This window comes from Hyaena hyaena, unplaced genomic scaffold, assembly GCF_003009895.1.
Source record: "Hyaena hyaena isolate Hyena2069 unplaced genomic scaffold, ASM300989v1 scaffold_44, whole genome shotgun sequence".
NCBI lineage: Eukaryota > Metazoa > Chordata > Mammalia > Carnivora > Hyaenidae > Hyaena > Hyaena hyaena.
This window is the reverse complement of record NW_024080676.1, coordinates 4,893,092-4,913,165: the sequence shown is the minus strand read 5'-3', so window position 1 is coordinate 4,913,165 and position 20,074 is coordinate 4,893,092. Positions and strand designations below refer to the sequence as shown.

Genomic DNA, 20,074 nt, shown 5'->3' with positions numbered 1-20,074 from the left:
CCTGGACTTTAGCCAATGAGAAGTCGACGTCGTTTCCCTCCAGTGGCAGTCATGGCGCCACCCGTGAGGTACTGCATTCCGGGTAAGTGTGCGGGGTCCGTGGCGATTTCTGCGTGAGACAGAGGCAGGAAGTCTGGATCGCTAACACCTTCTGGGCACCCGTGACTGATGCAGCGTTTTTCTTCAGGCGAGCGTCTGTGTAACTTGGAGGAGGGCAGCCCGGGCAGCGGCACCTACACCCGACACGGCTACATCTTTTCGTCGCTTGCTGGCTGCCTGACGAAGACCAGCGAGAACGGAGCGGTAAAGGAGGCCACTTCCCATTTCCTCCTTCTCTTTCTTTTAGGCTTCTTCTGCTTTACGGACGCGTCTTTGCTGCCTCAGCAGTAGGACAGCTGGTCCCTGAGATATCTTCAGGCTGGGGTCTCCTCTGCTGGGCACTTAGCCGCCACGGACCAGATGTGTCGGTCTGGCCTGGTTATATTGCTGACGCTCGCAGAAGAAGGTCAGAGGCCGAGCGGAGGCAGACTCAGCCCTGCAGCGGGCTGAATCTTGTCCGAAGGTCGCCTACCCCTCCGGCCTCATTTCGCTCTGCTGTCCCCACCTCACTTTCTGCGGTCTAGTCACACTGGCTTCTTTCACTGTAGCTAATGGGCCAAGCTCTCTCTTGCCACGGAGACTTTGTACGCACGCCTCTGTTTGGAACACGCGCATCTCCTTCGACTATTTAGGTCCCACTTACCCTTCAGATAGCTTCTCTAGCATCACTTTTTCAGAGAAGCTCTCCCAGACTCGCCAGTCAAGGATAGGAGTTTTGTGAGCTTTTGTTTGTTTTGTTAAACTCTCACAAAGAACTGAATTTCTTTCCACGCCTTTATCTCTCCATATAATGAAACACTCAGTTACATGTTCCCTACTAGACTCTTAAGTTCCATGAAAGCAATACCTTTTGTGCCTAGCACAAGGCAAATGCTCAATAAATGTTTGTTGAATGCCTAATACTGCCCTCCCTAGCTCCAGAGGCTCATCCAGGATTAGCCCAAGATCAGATAAACAGTGTTTGAAGAAGCATCTTAAAGACAGATAGCATAGTAGGGGTGCGTGGGTGGTTCAGTGAGTTGAGTGTTGGATTATTGATTTCGGCTCAGGTCACGATCTTAACATTTCCTAAGTTCATGTCCCCCATCAGGCTCTGTACTGGCAGCACAGAGCCTGCTTGGGATTTCTCTCTCCCTCTTTCTCTTCCCCTCCCCCCACTCACACATGCTTTTTCTTCCTCAGTAAATAAATAAATATTAAAAGAAAAAAAGACCAGTAGCATAGTAGAAAGAGGATTCAGAATTAGAACACTTAGGTACTGACTATCTAGATCTTGATTCTGCTCTAAGTTAGAAACTTGAACTCTCTGGTTTTTAGGTTCTTCCTCCTATGTAAAATGAGAGACATTTTATTCAATCAATTGTGAGAATGTCTTTAACATTTTTTTTCATTTTTTAATGTTTATTTATTTTTGAGAGAGAGGTGCGCGAGAAAAGGCCAGAGAGAGGGAGACACAGAATCCGAAGCAGGCTCCAGGCTCTGAACTGTCAGCACAGAGGCAAACGTGGGGCTCAGACTCACAAAGTGCGAGATCATGATCTGAGCTTAAGTTGGTTGCTTAACCGCTAAGCCACCCAGGCACCCCTTTAACATTTCTAAGTTTGTTCATTTCATAGAAATAGAACGTTTTCATGTCCCAGGCACAGTGTGGACCTCTAGAGAAATGGTAATGAGCCAAATACACATGGTCCCTGCTGTCATGGGACACAGACACAAATTGTAAACAAGTAAACGTTCAAATGAGTGTGTGGCTACTTATGTGATGACTGCTTTGAAAGACTATTATAGGTTATTGTGAAAATATGTAATAGACAAATCCACCTAGTCAGCAGAAATGATGTTTAAACTGAATCTAAAGGACAAATAAGAGTTAAGTGGGTGGAGAGAGCACAGTCTTGATAGAAAAAAAAAAAGGTTGAATAGAAATCCTGACATGGGAAGATATTTAATGAGTTAGTGAAACTCAGAGAAGACCAGGGAACTGAAGCGTAGTGAACAAGGGAGAGATTAATAAAAGATGAGGCTCAAAATATCTGTTTTACAGCAATAGCCAATACCATGTTCAAGGAGAAAACTACAAGTATTCCCTTAAAATAGCATTAATCAAGTATGGCCATTATTATATTAACATTTATTTGGAAATTCTAGCCAGTACAATAAAATGAGAAAGAGAAGAAAGTAGTATAACTTTGGAGGAAAGAGTCAAGTTATCCAGGATTACAGATAATTGGTTATATTCCAAGAAAATCACCAAAATACTTGTTAGAACTGAACGGAAAGTATTAGATTATACATTCTAGCAGCATTCTTCCCTTGGAGAATGGTCCCTTTACACTCCTATTGCCTAAAATTTCTAAGGCTGTCTGTTCTGAGCACAGATGAGTCTGTAGCCCACCTGTCCTCGTGACCTCAGCTATGGACCAAGGCATTCCTACATTACTCTTAAGCCACAGATAACTTTATGCAAGGCCTAGTCCGGATACTCACATTTTATTGTTCTCTCTATAGCTTCCTGTCATTTCTGTGATGAGAGAAACAGAATCCCAATTACTACCAGATGTGGGGGCTATTGTAACCTGTAAGGTAAGTTGGTCTTAACCTCCCTGCTTAAGAAACCTGTTTTAGTGGTGAAATCATGATCATTGTAAAACTACACTATCTAATATGATAGCCACTAACCATATATGGCCATTTAAGTTGAAATAAAATTAAAAATACATTTTCTCACTCTCACTAGCCACACATAGTTAGCAGCTGCCCTATTGGCCAGCACAGAACACTACTGTCATCACAGTGTTACTGGACTGTGCTGGCCTAGAAAGTTCTCGAATAATGACCAAGGCAGCCAAGTTCAGGCACCCATAATTCTTTCACTGAGCTGATTCCCTGAGTATGCAGTTTGGGAAACAGATGTCAAAGGCTAATAAGGAGGCCTATTTTTTAACATCTTGAAGCTGAGATCTTTCCCTGCAGAGAAGCAAAAGACCTTATACTCTCACATTCCTGTTAAATTTTAGGTCTTTTAGGGTGTTTCAGGGGAACTAAAATTGATGCTGTACTGATCAGTAAGTGTAATACATCAGTACACCCTGCCCATCCCCACCTTCTGCAGGTTAAATTAACTTGTAGCTCATAGTTGCTCTCCTTATAAATTGCTCTAGCAGAAAATTTGTGTGTTATTCTGAAAATAACTGAAGAGGCAGTGATCCAAATATTGTGCAGTAGTTGAAATCTACATTTAAATTCAGTCCACTCTCTAGCACTCTTAGCGAAACCTGTTTAAGATCTATATTTGCTATAATGTCCTGTGTCTATTTATGTTAGTCTTGTGTATTTTTCAAGATCTATTCCACATTTCATTGGATGCCCACAGTAACTTTTGTTAGGTGGCCAGAGTGATTCTCATCTTCCCTTGGAGATACATATCATTTATGCGGAGTTAAGTAAAGGTCAGTTTATCTTAAATTCTGTAATTAGTAAGGTTGCTTGGACTAAAATCCTGCTGATTCCTGCTTCCTGCCACCTCGAGCTGACAGCTGCACAGACTCTAATGCTGATCTGTTCTTGGTCCCACAGGTCTCTAGCATCAATTCGCGCTTTGCCAAAGTGCACATCCTATATGTGGGTTCTACACCACTTAAGAACTCTTTTCGAGGAACTATCCGGTAAGAAGAATTTGTGTCTTCATATTTGCCACAGCACCTGGAATGAGATAGGAGAGTACAGGGAACTGGAATTTTTAGGAGCCATTTTAGTTCTTATACCTGCCTCTCTCCTCTTTGTGCTTTGATTCTTTCCAAGTAGTGTCCAAAGAAAATGTTATAGTATATGAACTAGGACAAAACAAAAATATGAACAAGATCAGGCTTTAAATTTTTTTAATGTTTTTATTTTTGAGAAAGAGAAACAGCATGAGCAGAGAAGGAGACACAGAATCCAGAGCAGTCTCCAGGCTCTGAGCTGTCAGCACAGAACGTGACGCAGGGCTCAAACTCATGAACTGCAAGATCATGACCTGAGCCAAAGTCAGATGCTTAAACGACTGAGACACCCAGGCTCCCCAACAAGATCAAGCTTTAAAATGAAATGAAAAGAATTGAACTAAGCTAGAGACTAGTGAGGCAGGATGATTTTTATGAAACAAAGTAGAAGGAGGGCACCTGGGTGGCTCAAGTGGTTAAGCATACCACTTTGGCTCAGGTCATGATCCTACAGTTTGTGGGTTCGAGCCCCACATCGGGCCCTGTACTGATAGCTTGGCGCCTGGAGCCTGCTTCAGATTCTGTGTCTCTAGCTCCCTCTGCCCCTTCTCTGGTCGCTTGCTTGCGTTCTCTCTCTCTCTCTCTCTCTCTCTTTCAAAACTAAACATTGAAACTAAGTAGAAGTCATTTTAGGAAATCTTTTCTTGAATTTAATACAGTTTAAACACAAGGATTGTAAGACATGAAAAAGCTTAGTGGGTAAGGTGCACATGGCTGGCTCAGTCAATAAAACATGCAAGTCTTCATCTCAGCATTGTGAATTCAAACCCAATGCTGGGTGTAGAGATTACTTAAAATCTTTTTTTTTTTAACTTATTTTTTTAATGTTTAATTTTGAGAGAGAGACTCACACACAATGTGAGTGGAGGAGGGGCAGAGAGGGAGGGAGACACAGAATCCAAACCAGGCTCCAGGCTCTGAGCTGTCACTACAGAGCCTGACACGGGGCTTGAACTCACAAACTGCAAGATCATGATCTGAGCCGAAGTCGGACGCTTAACTGATTGAGCCACCCAGGCGCCCCAATGTTAAGATCATAATCTGAGCTGAAGTTGGACACCTAACCAACTGAACCACCCAGGTACCCCCTTTTTTTTTTTTTAATGTTTATTTAATTTTGAGAAAGACAGAGTGGGAGTGGGGGAGAAGCAGAGAGAGAGGGAGATACAGAATCCAAATCAGGCTTTAGGCTCTGAGCTATCAGCACAGAGCCCAATGTGGGGCTTGAATCCATGAACTGCAAGATCATGGCCTGAGTTAAAGTCAGCTGCTTAACCAACTGTGCCACCCAGGTGCCGCCACTTAAAAATAATATTTTTTTTTAAAAAAGAAAAGTTTGGTGGGTGAAATAGACTTTTTCTTCCTGTAGGTTTTTTTGTTTGTTTTTTAATTTTTTTTTTTATTTCTGAGAGAGAGAAGGAGGGAGAGCATGAGCAGGGGAGGGTCAGAGAGAGGGAGATACAGAATCCGAAACAGTCTCCAGGCTCTGAGCTGGCTGTCAGCACAGAGTCCAACGTGGAGCTTGAACCCACGAACCATGAGGTCGTGACTTGAGCGGAAGTCGGATGCTTAACCGACTGAGCCACCCAGGTACCCCTTCCTATAGGTTTTTTGAGAAGGGACAAACAATTCTTGTGAGCTAGATAATTTAACTTCTGAGGCTGTTTCCACCCTCAGGATTGCACGTGGTTCTATAGTGCTTCTGTTCAAGCTCCCCTAAGGCAGCAAAGTTCCTTATCCTTTCCTGCCAAATCTGATCTGCTTTTCTCTAGTCAGAAGTATTGCTGCTGCTGCTGCTGCTGCTGCTGCTGCTGCTGCTCTGTGTGACCCCAGAATGGGAATGTGGTTTTCTCTTCTGGGTGAGGACTGGGAGGGCTTCCACCCTGCTTCTCTGGGTGGCATTTGGGTTCCGGTTATGACTTGTTCTCTCTACTCTTGTAGCTCTTGTCTACTAGAATTTTGCAAGGTAATTCTTTCTTTTATCTTTCTCATAGATAATTAATCTTTCTGTTAATTCTTTACAGCAAGGAAGATGTCCGAGCTACTGAAAAAGACAAGGTTGTTGGTTGGTTCTTTTTTTTTTTCCCCTCTCTCATGGCTTTAGGAATCTCAGTCCTTTTAAATTAATCTAGTGAATTTCAAACATCTGTGGGAATGTGGATCCAAGATCCAAGGAATTTGTTTCCTACTGGAAAGTGTGGAATTCACCTCACTGTCCCTTTCCTCTCCCTAGGATTTTTGTTTGCTCTGTTGACCAGAGGGGGCTAATTTACTCCTTGCCTTTGAAGCCAGGTGTTTATTCCTTGTTACTGTCTCAGATTTACTCTGGATCCTTTCAGAGCCAACCATAGTACCTTTAGCCAACTATAGTACCTTTTGTCCAAGTCAGATTCCTGATCAGGTTACTAAATTAAAAATCATTCATGTATGTAATGATGCTGTAGAAGCAATAAAAGTTGTTGATTGACTTGACTAATGATGACTTCTACCCGTGGGCTTGAAAAGACTGGCTTTACCAGAGGGACTAATAGTTTCATGTGGATCTGATACAGAGCTTTCACTTAACATTCCTGTTCTTTGTTTACAGGTTGAGATTTATAAGAGTTTCCGCCCAGGTGACATTGTCCTGGCCAAAGTGGTATCCTTTATTCCTAGCAGTCTTGTGGTCCTTTGTGAAAACAAGAAGTAGAAGTGGAAAACAGCTCAAGTGGCCGTGGGAGGGGAGACTTAAAACACCTCATTTTCCTTAACCAGTGTTATGTGACTAGATCTCCCTGGGTGACGCACAGTCCAACTACCTCCTGACCACTGCTGAAAATGAACTTGGGGTAGTGGTGGCCCATGGTGAATCGGGTGAGTTTGTCCATGCTTCCACATGCTTACCTTTCCCTGGGAGCTAATGGCTTGGCATCATTGCACTGTTTTCTCTTATTACCTTTGTTTTTTAATTATCTAGGCAGTGATGTGAGTGTTGATAGTTACTACTGAGATTGGAATGATTCTCCTTGTATAATTGAAAGGGGAGGATTTACTGCCTAAGTCAGTGGAACAAACCAAGCTTTTTCTGTAGAGGTGAGGTTCACTGGGTAGCTTGGTGACACTTCAGTTCATACGCAGCTGAAAAAGGAAGGGTCTTAGGCAAACATTTGGGGTCCCAGCTCCAACAGCCGCTTTTCCCTTCCAGGTGTCCAGATGGTTCCCATTAGCTGGTGTGAGATGCAGTGCCCGAAGACTCACACTAAAGAATTCCGGAAAGTGGCCCGAGTACAGCCTGAATTCTTGCAGACCTAAGAAGCTACATTTTACACCCCAGGGAAGGGTAAGCTGTTTCTAAGAGGACATGTATGAACCCAACATCAGGAAGCCTTTGTCTTTATTCACACACCTTGTGTTGGCCAGCAACCACCTTTAGAAAAATCTACCAGCAACTTTGACTGTCAGTATTTTTCTTATGAACCTTGCAATGGATTTCATTTTCTTGAGTAATCAATTTCTGTTTTGGAGGTGCCAGCAAATGAACTATTTAATAACGTTGGAAGTAATCTGTTCCTTCTGACAGTCTTACAAATACATATTTTTTGCTGTGACAAAGAAAACATTTTTACTAAAAGGACTTTATGGTTTCTGTTGTCTTGAGTAGGGAAAGAAATCTAAAAGGCATCATGACATGGGGCACCTGGGTGGCTCAGTCGGTTAAGCATCCAACTCTTGATTTTGGGTCAAGTCATGATCTCCCAGTTTGTGAGTTTGAGTCCTGCATTGAGCTCCATGCTGACAGCTCAGAGTCTGCTTGAGATTCTCGCTCTCTCAAAATAAATAATAAAAAATTGGGCGGGGGGGTGCCTGTGTGACTCAGTCAGTTAAGCGTCCGACTTTGGCTCAGGTCATGATCTCACAGTCCGTGGGTTCGAGCCCTGCATTGGGCTCCGTGATGACAGCTAGCTCAGAGCCTTGAGCCTGCTTCTGATTCTGTCTCCCCTCTTTCTGACCCTCCCTTGCTCATGTTGTCTGTCTCTCTCGAAAGAAAATATATATAACATTAAAAAAAATTTTTTTTTAATAAATAAAAATCATCATGACATTCAGAGCAGGGATTTGCCTGGCTGTACCTGTTAATTGACATGTGTCAAGTGCTTGCTTACTCTGGAAAAGCCTCATCTCAAGTCATTTTTGTATTTTTTTTAATGTTCTTTTTTTAAGCACTTCTGCTTATTAAGTACTTACTATGTGCCAGGTACTGGGTCAAGTACTTTATATACATCCCCTCATTTAGAGACATTATGGTTTAGTGAAAATGATAGAACATGTTGTGATTAAGGGTGCATGTAAATACTTCTGAAAGTAATTAGGTAAATATAGTATTACTGATTAGTGGGTACTCCAGGAAATATTTGTTAAATCTGAACTGAAGAGAGGATCACAACACTGTTTTGTGAGGTGACCAGGGGAAAGATCTGTGACATGAAGTGAAAGGAATTGAAGAACTTAGGTAGTGAAATGAAGATATTCAAGGCAGAAAGAAACTTAAGTGCAGAAGCAGGAATGAACATGCAGGTTTGGGGATGAGGAAGGGATGAAGGTAAAGCATGGAAAACCTGCAGGGGGAATAGAAGGACAAAACTAAGAGATATCCATTCTTTTTTTTTAATCTATGTATTTGTAAAATTTATTTATTTAGTTTGAGAGAGAGAGAGAGCACAAACGGGAGGGGCAGAGAGAGAGAATGAGAATCCCAAGCAGACTCCGAGCTGTCAGCACGGAGCCCAACACAGGGCTCAATCTCACAAACTGAGATCATGACCTGACCCAAAACTAAGAGTCAGATGCTCAACCAGCTGAGCCACCCAGGCACCTCAAGAGATGTCAATTCTTGAGATGTTCTTCAAGGAGCATCTGTCACTGCACACATCTTCTGTGTGTAGTGACAGTGGTTACAGGTGAACTCTGGAATCAATCTAACTGGGTTTGTGTCCTCTAGCTGCTAGCCAGAGTAGGTTAGGTTGTTTGGTTTGTTTGCTTTTGGTTTTTGGGTTTTTTTAATGTTTGTTTTTGAGAGAGAGAGAGAGAGAGAGAGAGAGAGAGAGAATTCCAAGCAGGCTCTGTACCACCAGCCCAGAACCTGATGGAGTGCTCGAACTCATGAACTGTGAGATCATGACCTGAGCTGAAACCAAGAGTCAGACGCTCTACCAGCTGAACTACCCAGGCGACCCTCTTTGGGGTTTTTTTGTGTTTGTTTTGTTTTTAATTTTTTAAAAAATATTTATTTTTGAGAGGGAGTAAACATGAGTGGGGCAGAGAGAGAGAGACATAGTGAGATATAGTCCAAAGCAGGCTCCAGGCTCTGAGCTGTCAGCAGAGCCCGATGTCGTGTTTGAACTCATGAACTGTGAGATCATGACCTGAGCCAAAGTCGGATGCTTAACCGACTGAGCCACCCAGGCACCCCTGTTCGGTTTTTTTAATTAGAAAAGTGTATTGAGATCAATGTAGCTCCACATGCAGTTTTAAGAAAGTCTGTTTCCTTGTCTGGAATAGTATGATCTCATAGGGTTATTGTGAAGAAGAAAGTGGCACTATTGTTATTATGTTACTGTCACTATTAGAGATCCCATCACCTTCTAAAGTATCTGGTAAGTTCTAGGCCTTATGCTAGACATTTTGATATAGTTTATAAGTCACACAGACATCCAAGTGGCAGAGCATTAATCTTTGCCCTGTACCTTGGTGCCTCCTTTTTCCAAGTATTGAATAGGACCTTGCACATGCAATTAGAGGCTCTCCAAATTGACACTGGTTCATTAAATATGAGTGCTTGCTGGAATATCATTCAAATATGTTGAGACAGTATTCTGCCCACCAGTGTTTCAGGAACTAGGAGGTGAAACAGCGAACATGATAGAATCCTTTCCTTATAGAGCTTAAATTCTAGTTGGGGGCAGGGGAAAGGGGTGCCTGAGTGGCTCAGTTGGTCAAGCATCCGTCTTCAGCTCAGGTCATGATCTTGCAGTTCATGGGTTTGAGCCCCATTGTCAGGCGCTGTGCTGATGACAGTTGAGCCTGGAGGCTGCTTCAGATTGTGTCTCTCCTTTCTCTCTCTGTTCCTCCCGTTCATGCTGTCTTTCTCTCCCTCTCAAAAATATGTAAACATTTTTTTAAAATTCTAGTGGGGAAGACAGGTGATAAATAAACAAAGAAATGCTATGATAAAGTGTCCTAAAGAGCATTTGAAACAGTTGGGGAATAGCCCTCTCTGGCCTGCTGCAGACCAGGTTAGGTTTTCTCAGTTGACCACCCAGTATTGTATTACAGTTAAGTTTATGTGCCTGTCTTCCCTTCTAGCCTGAGCTTTTAGGGCAGGATTCTGTCTTTGAATTTTCAGAACCTGGTATTGTGACTAACACATAGCAAAAGCACAATAAAAATTTTTTGAGCATTCATAGCTGACTGAACAGCTATGCCCAGTGATGTTTAATATTTGCTAATCTAAATTTGGTTCTAGAGACAAGAAGGGTTTCTGTGTGTTGGAATAGTGATTCTCAACCTGGGTTAGATGAACTTCAAATAGCCTATGCAGTGGGGCACCTGGATGGCTGTTGGTTAAGCATCCAATTTGACCTCAGGTCATGATCTCCTGGTTCACAAGTTTGAGCCCCACATCAGGCTCTGTACTGACAGCTCGGAGCCTGCTTTGGATTTTGTGCGTCTCTCTTTCTCTCTCTCTCAAAAACAGACATACATTTTTTTAAAATTTAGTTTTAGGGGTGCCTGGGTGGCTCAGTCGGTTAAGCATCCAACTTTGGCTCAGGTCATGATCTCACGGTTCGTGGGTTCGAGCCCCTCGTCGGGCTCTATGCTGACAGCCAGCTCAGAGCCTGGAGCCTGTTTCAGATTCTGTATCTCCCTCTTTTTAAATTTTTAATTTTAATTGCCTATAGAGCTTTAAATAAATAAAAACAAACAGAGCCCTAGCTCTGCTTTGAAACCTCATGAGGTGAACCCGTAACAGGGTTTAGGGGGTTTCTCAGCTCCCTGGAGGATTATGATGTGCAACCCTGGGTAAGCACAGTCTTGGAGGGACAATGGTTGTTGGCCTTCTGGCAGTAATGAGGAATGCTGGCTTTGTTACCTTCCTGCCATGAGTTCTGGTCAATGACTGAAGACTGCTATAAACTCAAGTGATGTTAGGATATAGAGGAACTTGGATCTAAGCTGCTCCAGTCTGACTTGGATGAAGAGCCTCAGTCAAAGTAAAATGATCAACTTTTGGTTTAAGATTCATTTTAGATTAAGTAAACTTAACATGCCACCAGGCTGTTTAAGGTCATCCTAGGGTTACTGTATAGATCATGTGAAAAACTAAACCTGAAAAGCAAAATGATCAGTATTTACATTTTAGAATAAGGACTTCTAGTTCAACATCTTTCATCTGGGTTCCAGTACTTAGTTTATGTGTGGCAAGTTACTGCATCTCTTTCAGCCTATTTCTTCTGCAGATTTGGGAAACCAGCCCTTTCAGAGGTTGTCAAGATTAGAGGTCATGTAGTTGGCACAGAGGAATTTCATGAGAGCTTAACAGATGAGGGTCTTACTTCTCCTACTAGAAGGCATTATGGGCTTTCTCTTGCCTTGTAGGCTTTCATGTTCATTATCTTTTCAGAAGCCTTAAAGAGAAGGTAAATGAGAGCAATGTCCGTTGCCAATTATGTAGACAATGTAACATTCCTTTTCTGCATCATTTTATTATAAGGTTGTGTGTCATTTTTGAGGATGAAAAGTGTGAATCAAGTTTACAGATTTTAATTTTTGAGAGACAGTACCTGCAGGGGGAGGGGCAGAAAGATGAGAACAGAGGATCTGCATCAAGCTGACAGCGGGGAGCCCCATGAAGGGCTCAAACTCCCAAACCTCAAGATCATGACCTGAGCTAAAGTTGGATGCTTAACTGAGCCATCCAGGCACCAAGTTTACACATTTCTAATAGGAAAATATTAGCTTTTTAAGATAAACTTTACCTTACTCAAAAGAAGGCATAATGGAATTTGAGAATTTGACCACTCAAGGAGTTTTCAGCCGACACACTGAGCAGGTGCTATAGAGGCAATAGGAATGAAGGGCTCAGCCAGGAAGACCTGCCCAACTCCACACCTCTGCTCCCCATCCTAAGGTGGAAAACCTAGTAAGATACACCCATTTTGGGGCCAGGCTGTATAAAGTAACTGTCCTAAAGCTCTTAATCTGTTGTACAAGGACTTGAGTAATGAGACATTTCAAATTTAATGTTCAAGCTGACCTCCTCAGACCAGAGAGATTACTACATCACACAGAAGATATTGCACATCACTCCTTTATTATACTGATCTGGAAAAAAGATTTAGTATAGTTACGGTCAGAATGAGACTGGGCCCAAGTGGCAGGACCAAGCAACTGGGACATGATCAGAAACATATACAGTGAAAGACACGCTTAGACATGATCAAGAGACATTTCACTGCCATAAAACATTAAGGCAGGGGAGGGATTCTAAAACACACAGCGGAATAAACTCCTAGGCCTCAGAAGTCAAGGAGCTTATCCCACATTGGTGTGAGGAATGGCTTATTTTGGGATGATTGCATGTGGGAATATTTCAACCGCCACTGAAACCCCAGGAGGGTTTTTGGTTTGTATTATTTTATACACATATATATATATATACTTTTTTCTTCTTTTTTTTTTTTTTTTTTGGTAAAAGTAAATGCAACACAACATTCAAATTGATCCCAGTCTTCTGGAGCCAACTCTTCTGCCATCAGAGGGGAATGATTGTTTTAAACATCTTTCACTGGAATGACTGGAGCCCCCCCAGACAGTCACCTGACTACAGAATAGTACAGGACTGGCTCCTGGGAACACAAATAGGCTCTCTTGCTTCTCAGTGGTCACACCTTAACAAGGTTCCTCCCAGTCCCCAACTCAAGCAGGCCCTTAGTAATAAAGCAGTAGCAAAAAACCCAGAGTTACTACCTTTCTACCCTTGGGTAAAAGTTTTCCCTTAGCTTAGGACTGAAGACCCATGCCCCAGAAGTGCCATTCTGACTATATGAAGTGAGTGGGTGCAAGAGACAAAATGGCTAAACAAAATTAGGAGCCACTGGTCCCCATCTGTGGCTAAAAGTTAAGATGCCTCCAGATGTGGTCAGTGTGACATGTGCAGGGAAGCAATGTGGAGGAATGGGATGGGCAGGGAGGGCATCCTTGGGAAAGCAGTCTGCCTGCTCGCCTTCACTTTTTGGCCTTGCCCTGGGCAGCCACAGCTTCCATGGCTTTACGCACGGTCTCTTCATCCCCCAGGAACTGCATGGGCTTGATGGGCTTCAAGTTCTTGTCCAATTCGTAGACCATGGGAATACCTGTTGGTAGGTTCAGCTCCATGATGGCCTCTTCAGAAAGACCTGAGGGAAATAAATACACACCATGATCAGCCAAGCTAGACACAAATCCCTGTCCCCCCTGCAGGTGACAAAGGTCTTTGGTAGGAATTAAAACAAGACACTCCTGATATTTGTAATGACAGTGATGATCTGTATTACAGATCAGTCACCCAAAGAATGCCTCTAATACTTATTTCTCAGCCACTGAAAAAGTATGTAAGGTGGTATGCCACAGATATCTCTCAAAGTGGGGTGTGGAAACCCACAGTGAAGCAGGACTATACACATCTCAAATGTCTATGTAGTCCATCCAGCCTGCCAAAAAGCAGCGCCTCTAGGTCCTCAGGTGAAACAAAAAAGATGCAAATTGAGAGGCTATCAATATGTCTAGCCTTTCTCTGAAAATGAATAAGCCCCTGATTTGTGGCGATTTTGTGGTGTCCCTCCTCGAGGTCTCCAGAAAAATGTACATACCCTCCAGATGCTTGACAATGCCCCGAAGGCTGTTGCCATGGGCTGCAATCAGTACCCGTTTCCCCTCCTTGATCTGGGGAACTATTTCTTCATTCCAAAAGGGCAGGGCTCTGGCAATTGTGTCCTTCAGACTCTCACAGGAGGGTAGCTGGTCTTCAGTGAGGTCTGCATACCTGCGATCCTAAGCAATAAAAACCCATGCTCATCAGTTAGTAGTAGTTACATCTGTTCTGCCCATTCCTCATCCCCTAAGGTATGAATCAAAGTGATAGGTGAAGTTCTTTCTCCTGGGCACAGAATGGAGCTGAGACCTTGGCAAAGGGGATAATTATTATTTTGCTGCTCTTCCTACCACCATTACCCACTATTGGAAAGATTTACAGTTCATATGAAACATAGGAAAAAGTATAAGGCTCTTCCCAATTCACTCAATCTTACAGTTGGCTTAAGAAGGCCCTACAACTCTTTAAGAGGCACCTGGGTGGCTCAGTTAAGTGTCCAGCTTCAGCTTACAACTCGTGGGTTCGAGCACAGAGCCTGCTCTTGATTCTCAGCCTCCCTCTCTCTGCCCCTCTCCCACTCATGCTCTGTCTCTCTCAAAAGTAAATAAGCATTAAATTTTTTTAAAAAAAAAGGCCCAACTATGGATGGGTTTTTATAAGGTATGGTAATGGAGATATAAAAAAGGAGATCTAATTTCTTTTTAGGTAAACAACTATCAACTAAACCTTTTAACAAGTGAAGGTCATTCCTTGGAGAAGGAGAATTACAATTAACCAGCATAAATTATAAATGAATGAAATCAGCGGGACAAGGCAGACACTAATAAAAAAAAAGCTAAAAAAGAGTGAGGCCCAGGTTCGAGCTCCCCAGTCCTAGGCAGAGTGAGCCAAACTCCCGTTTGTCCATACCTTACTAATGTTGCTGTAGAAGGGATGATCGGGCTCCATCGGAGGTGGCGGGACATCATAGGAGCGCCTCCAGATCTTCACCTGGGCCTCGCCATGCTTGGCGGCAGTTTCTGCTTTGTTGAGGCCAGTCAGACCCCCATAGTGCCGCTCATTGAGGCGCCAAGTCCTCACAACTGGCAGCCACATTTGGTCAATGGCATCCAGCACCGTCCAAAGAGTCCTAATCGCTCTCTTCTGCACGGAGGTGAAGCAGATGTCAAACTCACAGCCAGCATCTGGGAATCATAAATTCAAAGTGATAAGCCAATCAGGTCCAGTATGGAACCAGAATTTTCTCACATATAAATTTAACTAGTTTGTATACCCTAGAAGAAAAGACAATATTTCACCTTTACAGAAGATAAAATGTGTTGATTTATGTTATGTTACAGTTGACAATATACTTAGCAGTGGTTCCCCAATAATTCCTCTAACCCAAAGACCTAAACGTATTGTCAGGGAGCTGACCTGTGCCATCTGTGCTGCTTATCCTAACCCCAGGAGGCTGTGCATAAGCCCATTTTAAGAACTTAGTTCTGCTTCATTTCTTTCAAGAAAAGGATCCTTAAAAACTTGGAATCTCTTACTAAATAATAATAACCAATACTTATGGAGGGCTTACCATCTGTCAAGCACTGGACTATTTTGTGCATGTTTTATTTAGTCTTCGTGACAATCCTGAGATTACAATCCTTACAACCCATTTTACCAGACAAGGAAAATAAAGACTAGAGGAAGTAAGCAAATCATCTGAGGTCACAGCTTTTACATGAGAGATTAAAACCCAAGCTGTGTGACTCCAAAATCCAACTCCTAACCTCCATCTCCAGCTACCTCCATATTTTTCTAAAACCTAAGGATCTGGGTGTTTGTATTTTAGTTAAAACAGTCACTTATGCCCAATAATTACTAATATATTTCATCCTAACCTCTTGTCTACGGGGAAACAATTTTAAACCCAACAATCAGGACATAGCAAGAGCTCTTAGAGAATGCTGATTAAAACTTCAGTATGTTCCATGAAATTATATTTTCACTATGGAGTGGAAATCACATCACAGTTTCTTAATCAACAGTGCCTTTCTGCTATAGTCAAGTGCCAGCCTGTACGTACTTAGGTCAACTGTTAGATCAACTTTAGGAGAAGCCACTCCCTAGAGAAAAGCAGAAAGAGTAGAGTCTGACTCATTTACAAATGAATCTCTCCTCCATCCACAGTAGTTATTATGGAGTGGTAATCAAGAGTTATGTTGCCCCAACCAATAGGTTACAACAATTAATCTTATTTCATGAAATATTATCCCCATCTTCTACTTTAATAGGGAGATGGCCCTGTAGTGTTTTCCTCCACGAGGCTACAAGGCCCTCTTTGAAATTCAGCAAACTTTCTTGGGTATTGCCTCATATTGAGATTGCCAACAGTAATTAATGCAACGTGAAGTGAATTCTCCTGCCAGTTGTTCAACTGAGAATGAGGCGAGTAAGAACTATGCTGATGGGGGAGGGGAAGATTAATCACCAGGAAACCCATCACTACCCACAAGGGAAAAGATGACAAATCTCATCACAGAACCTCAGGACCAGTCCTGTAGACTCCATTACCATCTCCTCTCTAAGGGGACAAATGGCTCCCCAGTAAAAGGCTGAGTCACTGGCAAGTGCAAGCCTCGTCTCCCATACTGAAAAGCTACTGGCTGTTTCACTGCAATTATTTCTCCTTGCAATGGAGTACCTCCTGTTGGATGCACAAATAGGTCCCCAAGGAGAAAAGCAGTTCCACTCAGGAGAACTAAAGCCTCTTCCTTTAACTTCCCCATAAATAAAAGCATAGCCTAAGACAGTCCCAAGGGTGGGGTGGATGGTGTGATCTGTGGTGTGGACCTCATTCTCTCCCAAGAGTAAGATTGCATGGAGAAACTCGGTTCTCACTAGCTTCCTCCTGAAACAATTCAAGAGTTTATAAACCCTACTATCATTTAAAGCTCTGAAGAATTTAATATATTTACTTTAGGTTTTTTATATTATTCACAATGATCTTCACCATTCAGATTTCTGCTTTTAGTCTTTTTTTAAAAAATATAATCATTTGTGATGCCCATAATAGATAAAAATTTTTAAAAGGGTTTTTTTTAAACCAATACTACCAACATTTACTTAAAAAGTCAAGTGGGGGGGACACGCCTGGCTGGCTCACTAAGTGAAGCATGCAACTCTTGATCTCGGGGTCTTTGAGTTCCAGCCCCAAGTTGGATGTAGAGATTACTATAAATAAATAAACAACAACAAAAAAACCCTGAAATAATGTTTGTTACTTTAAAGAGAGATTCCAAGTTTAACCATTTGATCACTCTTTTGGGGGTACCGCTGCAATTATCTTTGTCCTGGGCTAGTCATTAGCAAACCCCCACAAACCCATACAGTTCTTCCTGCCAGAGAGAAAATGGCCTCCTTTCTCAGCACTTTCCCTTTACCAGCCTCTCCTAAATGTAAGTCACACCAAGCCATCTCAAAGCAGACACACAGTCAGCAGGATTACATTTCCTACACTTTCCAAACCTTTGCTTCAATTCAAAAGGATCTGCAGTGAAGGCAAGAAGCTAAAAAGAGTAACCCGAGGCCAAATACCTGTTCCACATCAGGCTCAATGACCCTTTTAAATGGCTGCTTCAATGTCCAGAGATTAGAAGAGAGCAGGGCAAGATCTGCCCTAAGCATCAGTGGAAGCACCTCAGTACAGAGGGATTCTGAGTTGCTGGCAGCTCAGAAGGCTTCCTTATAAAAAGCACTCCAAAACCACAGAGCTGTTCGCGGCAGGGGGCAAGCCCGGGGAGGCGAGTTTATCTCACTGCCACTTCCACCTTTGCCCAGCGTCTACCTGTTACTCAACCCAGAACTGGAGCGAGCGGGATGAACTAGGAATAAGGAGATACGACCTTGACCAAGTCATCTATGCAATCTTCACTTTTCCCAGCTATAAAAGAGGACCAAGGAGGGAAAGAAAAGAAGGGGTAATAATCTACTTTATGGAATCACAGAATCAATTTAAATCCTTCCTTCCTTCCTTCCTTCCTTCCTTCCTTCCTTCCTTCCTTCCTTCATTCACTCAGTAAGGTTTGTGGATGTATTTCGGGCTCAGGATTTGGTGGGATGCTGCTGAACATCAAAGGCCTACCCCAGCACGTGGGTTTCTTGAGGCCTGTTGTCCGCCCAGCGCCGCGTTACCCCCACCTCCACCCCCCCACCGGGGACAAGCGTGTGGTCTGACGTTTCACTAGGATCCGCAGGAGGCTTTTGAAAAGACTTGGTTACAGCTGCTGAAAGACACTGGCTATCCAATTTAATACCCCGTCCCGAGTTACTGAATGCTCAGACTAGTAAATGGGAGAATTTCGCAAGGTGCTATCGTGGAGAATGCAGTGGGTTGCGGAGCGACTGCCCCCGGTCCTCTTCCCGGCGTGGCCCATCACACCACTGGGTGACCTTGAGCAAGTCGACCCCCCCCCCACACACACACATACACCCTGAAACCATTTTGCCAGCAAACTAAACTCCAGGAGAGCTGAGGCCCAAGGTCAGCCCTCTTCGTCAGGGCGCAGGGGCGAGCCAGGCGGCCCTCAACTAGCGGCGCCCGCCCGAGCCTCCGCACCCCCCACCCACAGCCCGGCCCGGCCCGTTCCTCACCTCTCAGCGCCTGCCCGCCGCGCTTCGCCTCCTCGTGCCCGGCCGGGCTCAAATCGGCATCGTACCAGCCGCTGAAGCGGTTCTCCAGGTTCCAAGCGCTCTCGCCGTGTCGGATCAGCACCAGCTTATAGGCTGCCATGGCTGCGGTTCGGAGTGCGACGCAGACTGGGACTCGCTGAGATTCCGGAGTCGCTGTCCGGCCCTAGCCGCGCCTGCGCCGTAGCACCCCAGCGCCCGGCTCTCGCGCACTTGCTCATCCAAAGCTTTCCACTCGCTCCGGGCCGCCCTCCACCCACCCGGTGTGCGCATGCGCCCCATGCCAGCGCTGCAGCCGCCGGGGGGAGGGGCGCGCTCGAGGACGCCAGAGCGCATGCGGGTCCCGGCCGCCGGCCTCTCGTCCGCTGCGGCGGTCACGAAGCGCACGTAAGCGCCGAAAGGCGGCGGGACTTTCGCGCGGCGCCCAGGCGGGCGGGCGGGCGTGCAGTAGCGTTAGAGAGCAGCCCTGCTCTCCTAGTGCTGCTATTCATAAGCCGATTGCCTTAATAAAGTGGCTGTTGTCATTTGAACCGCGCTTAGCTGCGCCAGGTCACTTTCCAACCCGTAAGCAGAGTTTGAGTCACACACCTCTGTTCGAGTCTTCACTCTTCCATTTTATTGCTTTGTATCTTTGGGCAGGACGCTTAACCTCGCCCAGCCTCATTTGTGAATGGACATAATAAATAGCTGGTGCCTATCTACCTGGAGTGTGCTCAGTAAATAGCCGTTACTATTGCTATCTCATTTTAGCGGATACTGATCTATTTCACATGTAAGAGAACTGGCTCTGACCACTGGTTCCAAAGCCCTGCTGTTTACGATAAATACTGGGCTGTTTGTCCCACCTCTTCGCGGGTTTCATGGCCTCTCTCTAGTCAGTGTGTGGGCCCCTTCAAATATTTCAGAAAGAGGAGAATCACTGCCTGTTCCTCCCCTACACCCAATCAGCAGTTAAAATCTGCTTATCTGGACAGCTCTCTGCTGCCCATGCCTCTATCTCCTGGTTTATTTCAAACTGTTCACTTTATTGAGCACCAAACAGGAGTCAGTCAGTGGACTAGGGCCAAAGATGGTTTGCATGTGTTTTCTGCCCATCACAGCAAGTGGAGTGCAAAGAAGACCCACATGTAAACAGCTAGCAGTGAAATTGTGCTGTGTGCTACATTTAACAGGTTCTGGAAAAGTTTTTAACATGCAGTCAAAAAAAAAAAAAGGTGCCAGCCAGTGTAATAAGTGCTTTACAAACATTAACTCATTTAATCCTCATATCTTCATAATGATCCTATAAAGCAAGTATTATATTTCTTTTATTTACTGAAGAGGAAAATGAGGCATGAGGTAAATTGCCCAAGGTTACAGGACTTAGGATTCAAGCTGAGGCTTGCTCCCAAACCCATGTGTGCTCAGACCCAGAGAAATAAATTGTCCAAAATCACAGCTCAGAAGTAGAAGAGAAACCAAGATTCAAACCCAAGCAGTCCAACGGCCGTGGGTGCCCTCTAACCACGGTGCTCTTGGCCTCCTTCCTCTGCAACTGGGAGAAGATGGAATTCAATGACCAGAGAGATGACAGGGGTGAGGTCTGGCTCTAAAAACTACACCCTGAGCTCACAGAATGCCAGGGCTGCAAAGTGAGAACTGCCTTTGAAGGCCTCCTGGC

The 20,074-nt window shown here is 44.1% G+C and overlaps 2 protein-coding genes across 3 annotated transcripts; one reads left to right on the top strand and one right to left on the bottom strand.

The window, feature by feature from the left end:
• Positions 1 to 27: 27 nt before the first annotated feature.
• Positions 28 to 7,473, top strand: EXOSC1 (exosome component 1). Of its 2 annotated transcripts, XM_039230233.1 has the most exons (8): positions 28 to 82; positions 188 to 303; positions 2,608 to 2,682; positions 3,676 to 3,764; positions 5,885 to 5,918; positions 6,448 to 6,498; positions 6,629 to 6,713; positions 7,045 to 7,473. In XM_039230233.1, the coding sequence occupies exons 1-8, from the start codon at positions 52 to 54 to the stop codon at positions 7,149 to 7,151; spliced, it is 588 nt and encodes a 195-aa protein (XP_039086164.1). In that variant the 5' UTR covers positions 28 to 51; the 3' UTR covers positions 7,152 to 7,473. The 2 variants fall into 2 exon arrangements, with proteins under 2 accessions (XP_039086164.1, XP_039086165.1); XM_039230234.1 differs by lacking the exons at positions 28 to 82; positions 188 to 303 and having other exon boundaries at positions 5,885 to 5,925.
• A 4,718-nt stretch (positions 7,474 to 12,191) lies between these two features.
• On the bottom strand, positions 12,192 to 18,668 carry PGAM1 (phosphoglycerate mutase 1). Its single transcript, XM_039230250.1, has 4 exons — positions 18,379 to 18,668; positions 14,659 to 14,933; positions 13,748 to 13,928; positions 12,192 to 13,294 (listed from the first exon to the last, which is right to left on the bottom strand). The coding sequence occupies exons 1-4, from the start codon at positions 18,515 to 18,517 to the stop codon at positions 13,125 to 13,127; spliced, it is 765 nt and encodes a 254-aa protein (XP_039086181.1). The 5' UTR covers positions 18,518 to 18,668; the 3' UTR covers positions 12,192 to 13,124.
• Between the last annotated feature and the right edge of the window lie 1,406 nt (positions 18,669 to 20,074).

What these genes read in the sequence shown, in the direction of transcription:
- EXOSC1 (XM_039230233.1), top strand. Translation starts at nt 52, where the DNA reads ATGGCGCCACCCGTGAGGTACTGCATTCCGG. An exon ending in GAGCTACTGAAAAAGACAAG is followed by an intron (nt 5,919 to 6,447) that starts GTTGTTGGTTGG and finishes CTTTGTTTACAG; the next exon opens with GTTGAGATTTATAAGAGTTT. An exon ending in ACATTGTCCTGGCCAAAGTG is followed by an intron (nt 6,499 to 6,628) that starts GTATCCTTTATT and finishes TTATGTGACTAG; the next exon opens with ATCTCCCTGGGTGACGCACA.
- PGAM1 (XM_039230250.1), bottom strand. Translation starts at nt 18,517, where the DNA reads ATGGCAGCCTATAAGCTGGTGCTGATCCGACACGGCGAGAGCGCTTGG. An exon ending in CGGCGGGCAGGCGCTGAGAG is followed by an intron (nt 14,934 to 18,378) that starts GTGAGGAACGGG and finishes TATGATTCCCAG; the next exon opens with ATGCTGGCTGTGAGTTTGAC. An exon ending in CATTGTCAAGCATCTGGAGG is followed by an intron (nt 13,295 to 13,747) that starts GTATGTACATTT and finishes TATTTCCCTCAG; the next exon opens with GTCTTTCTGAAGAGGCCATC.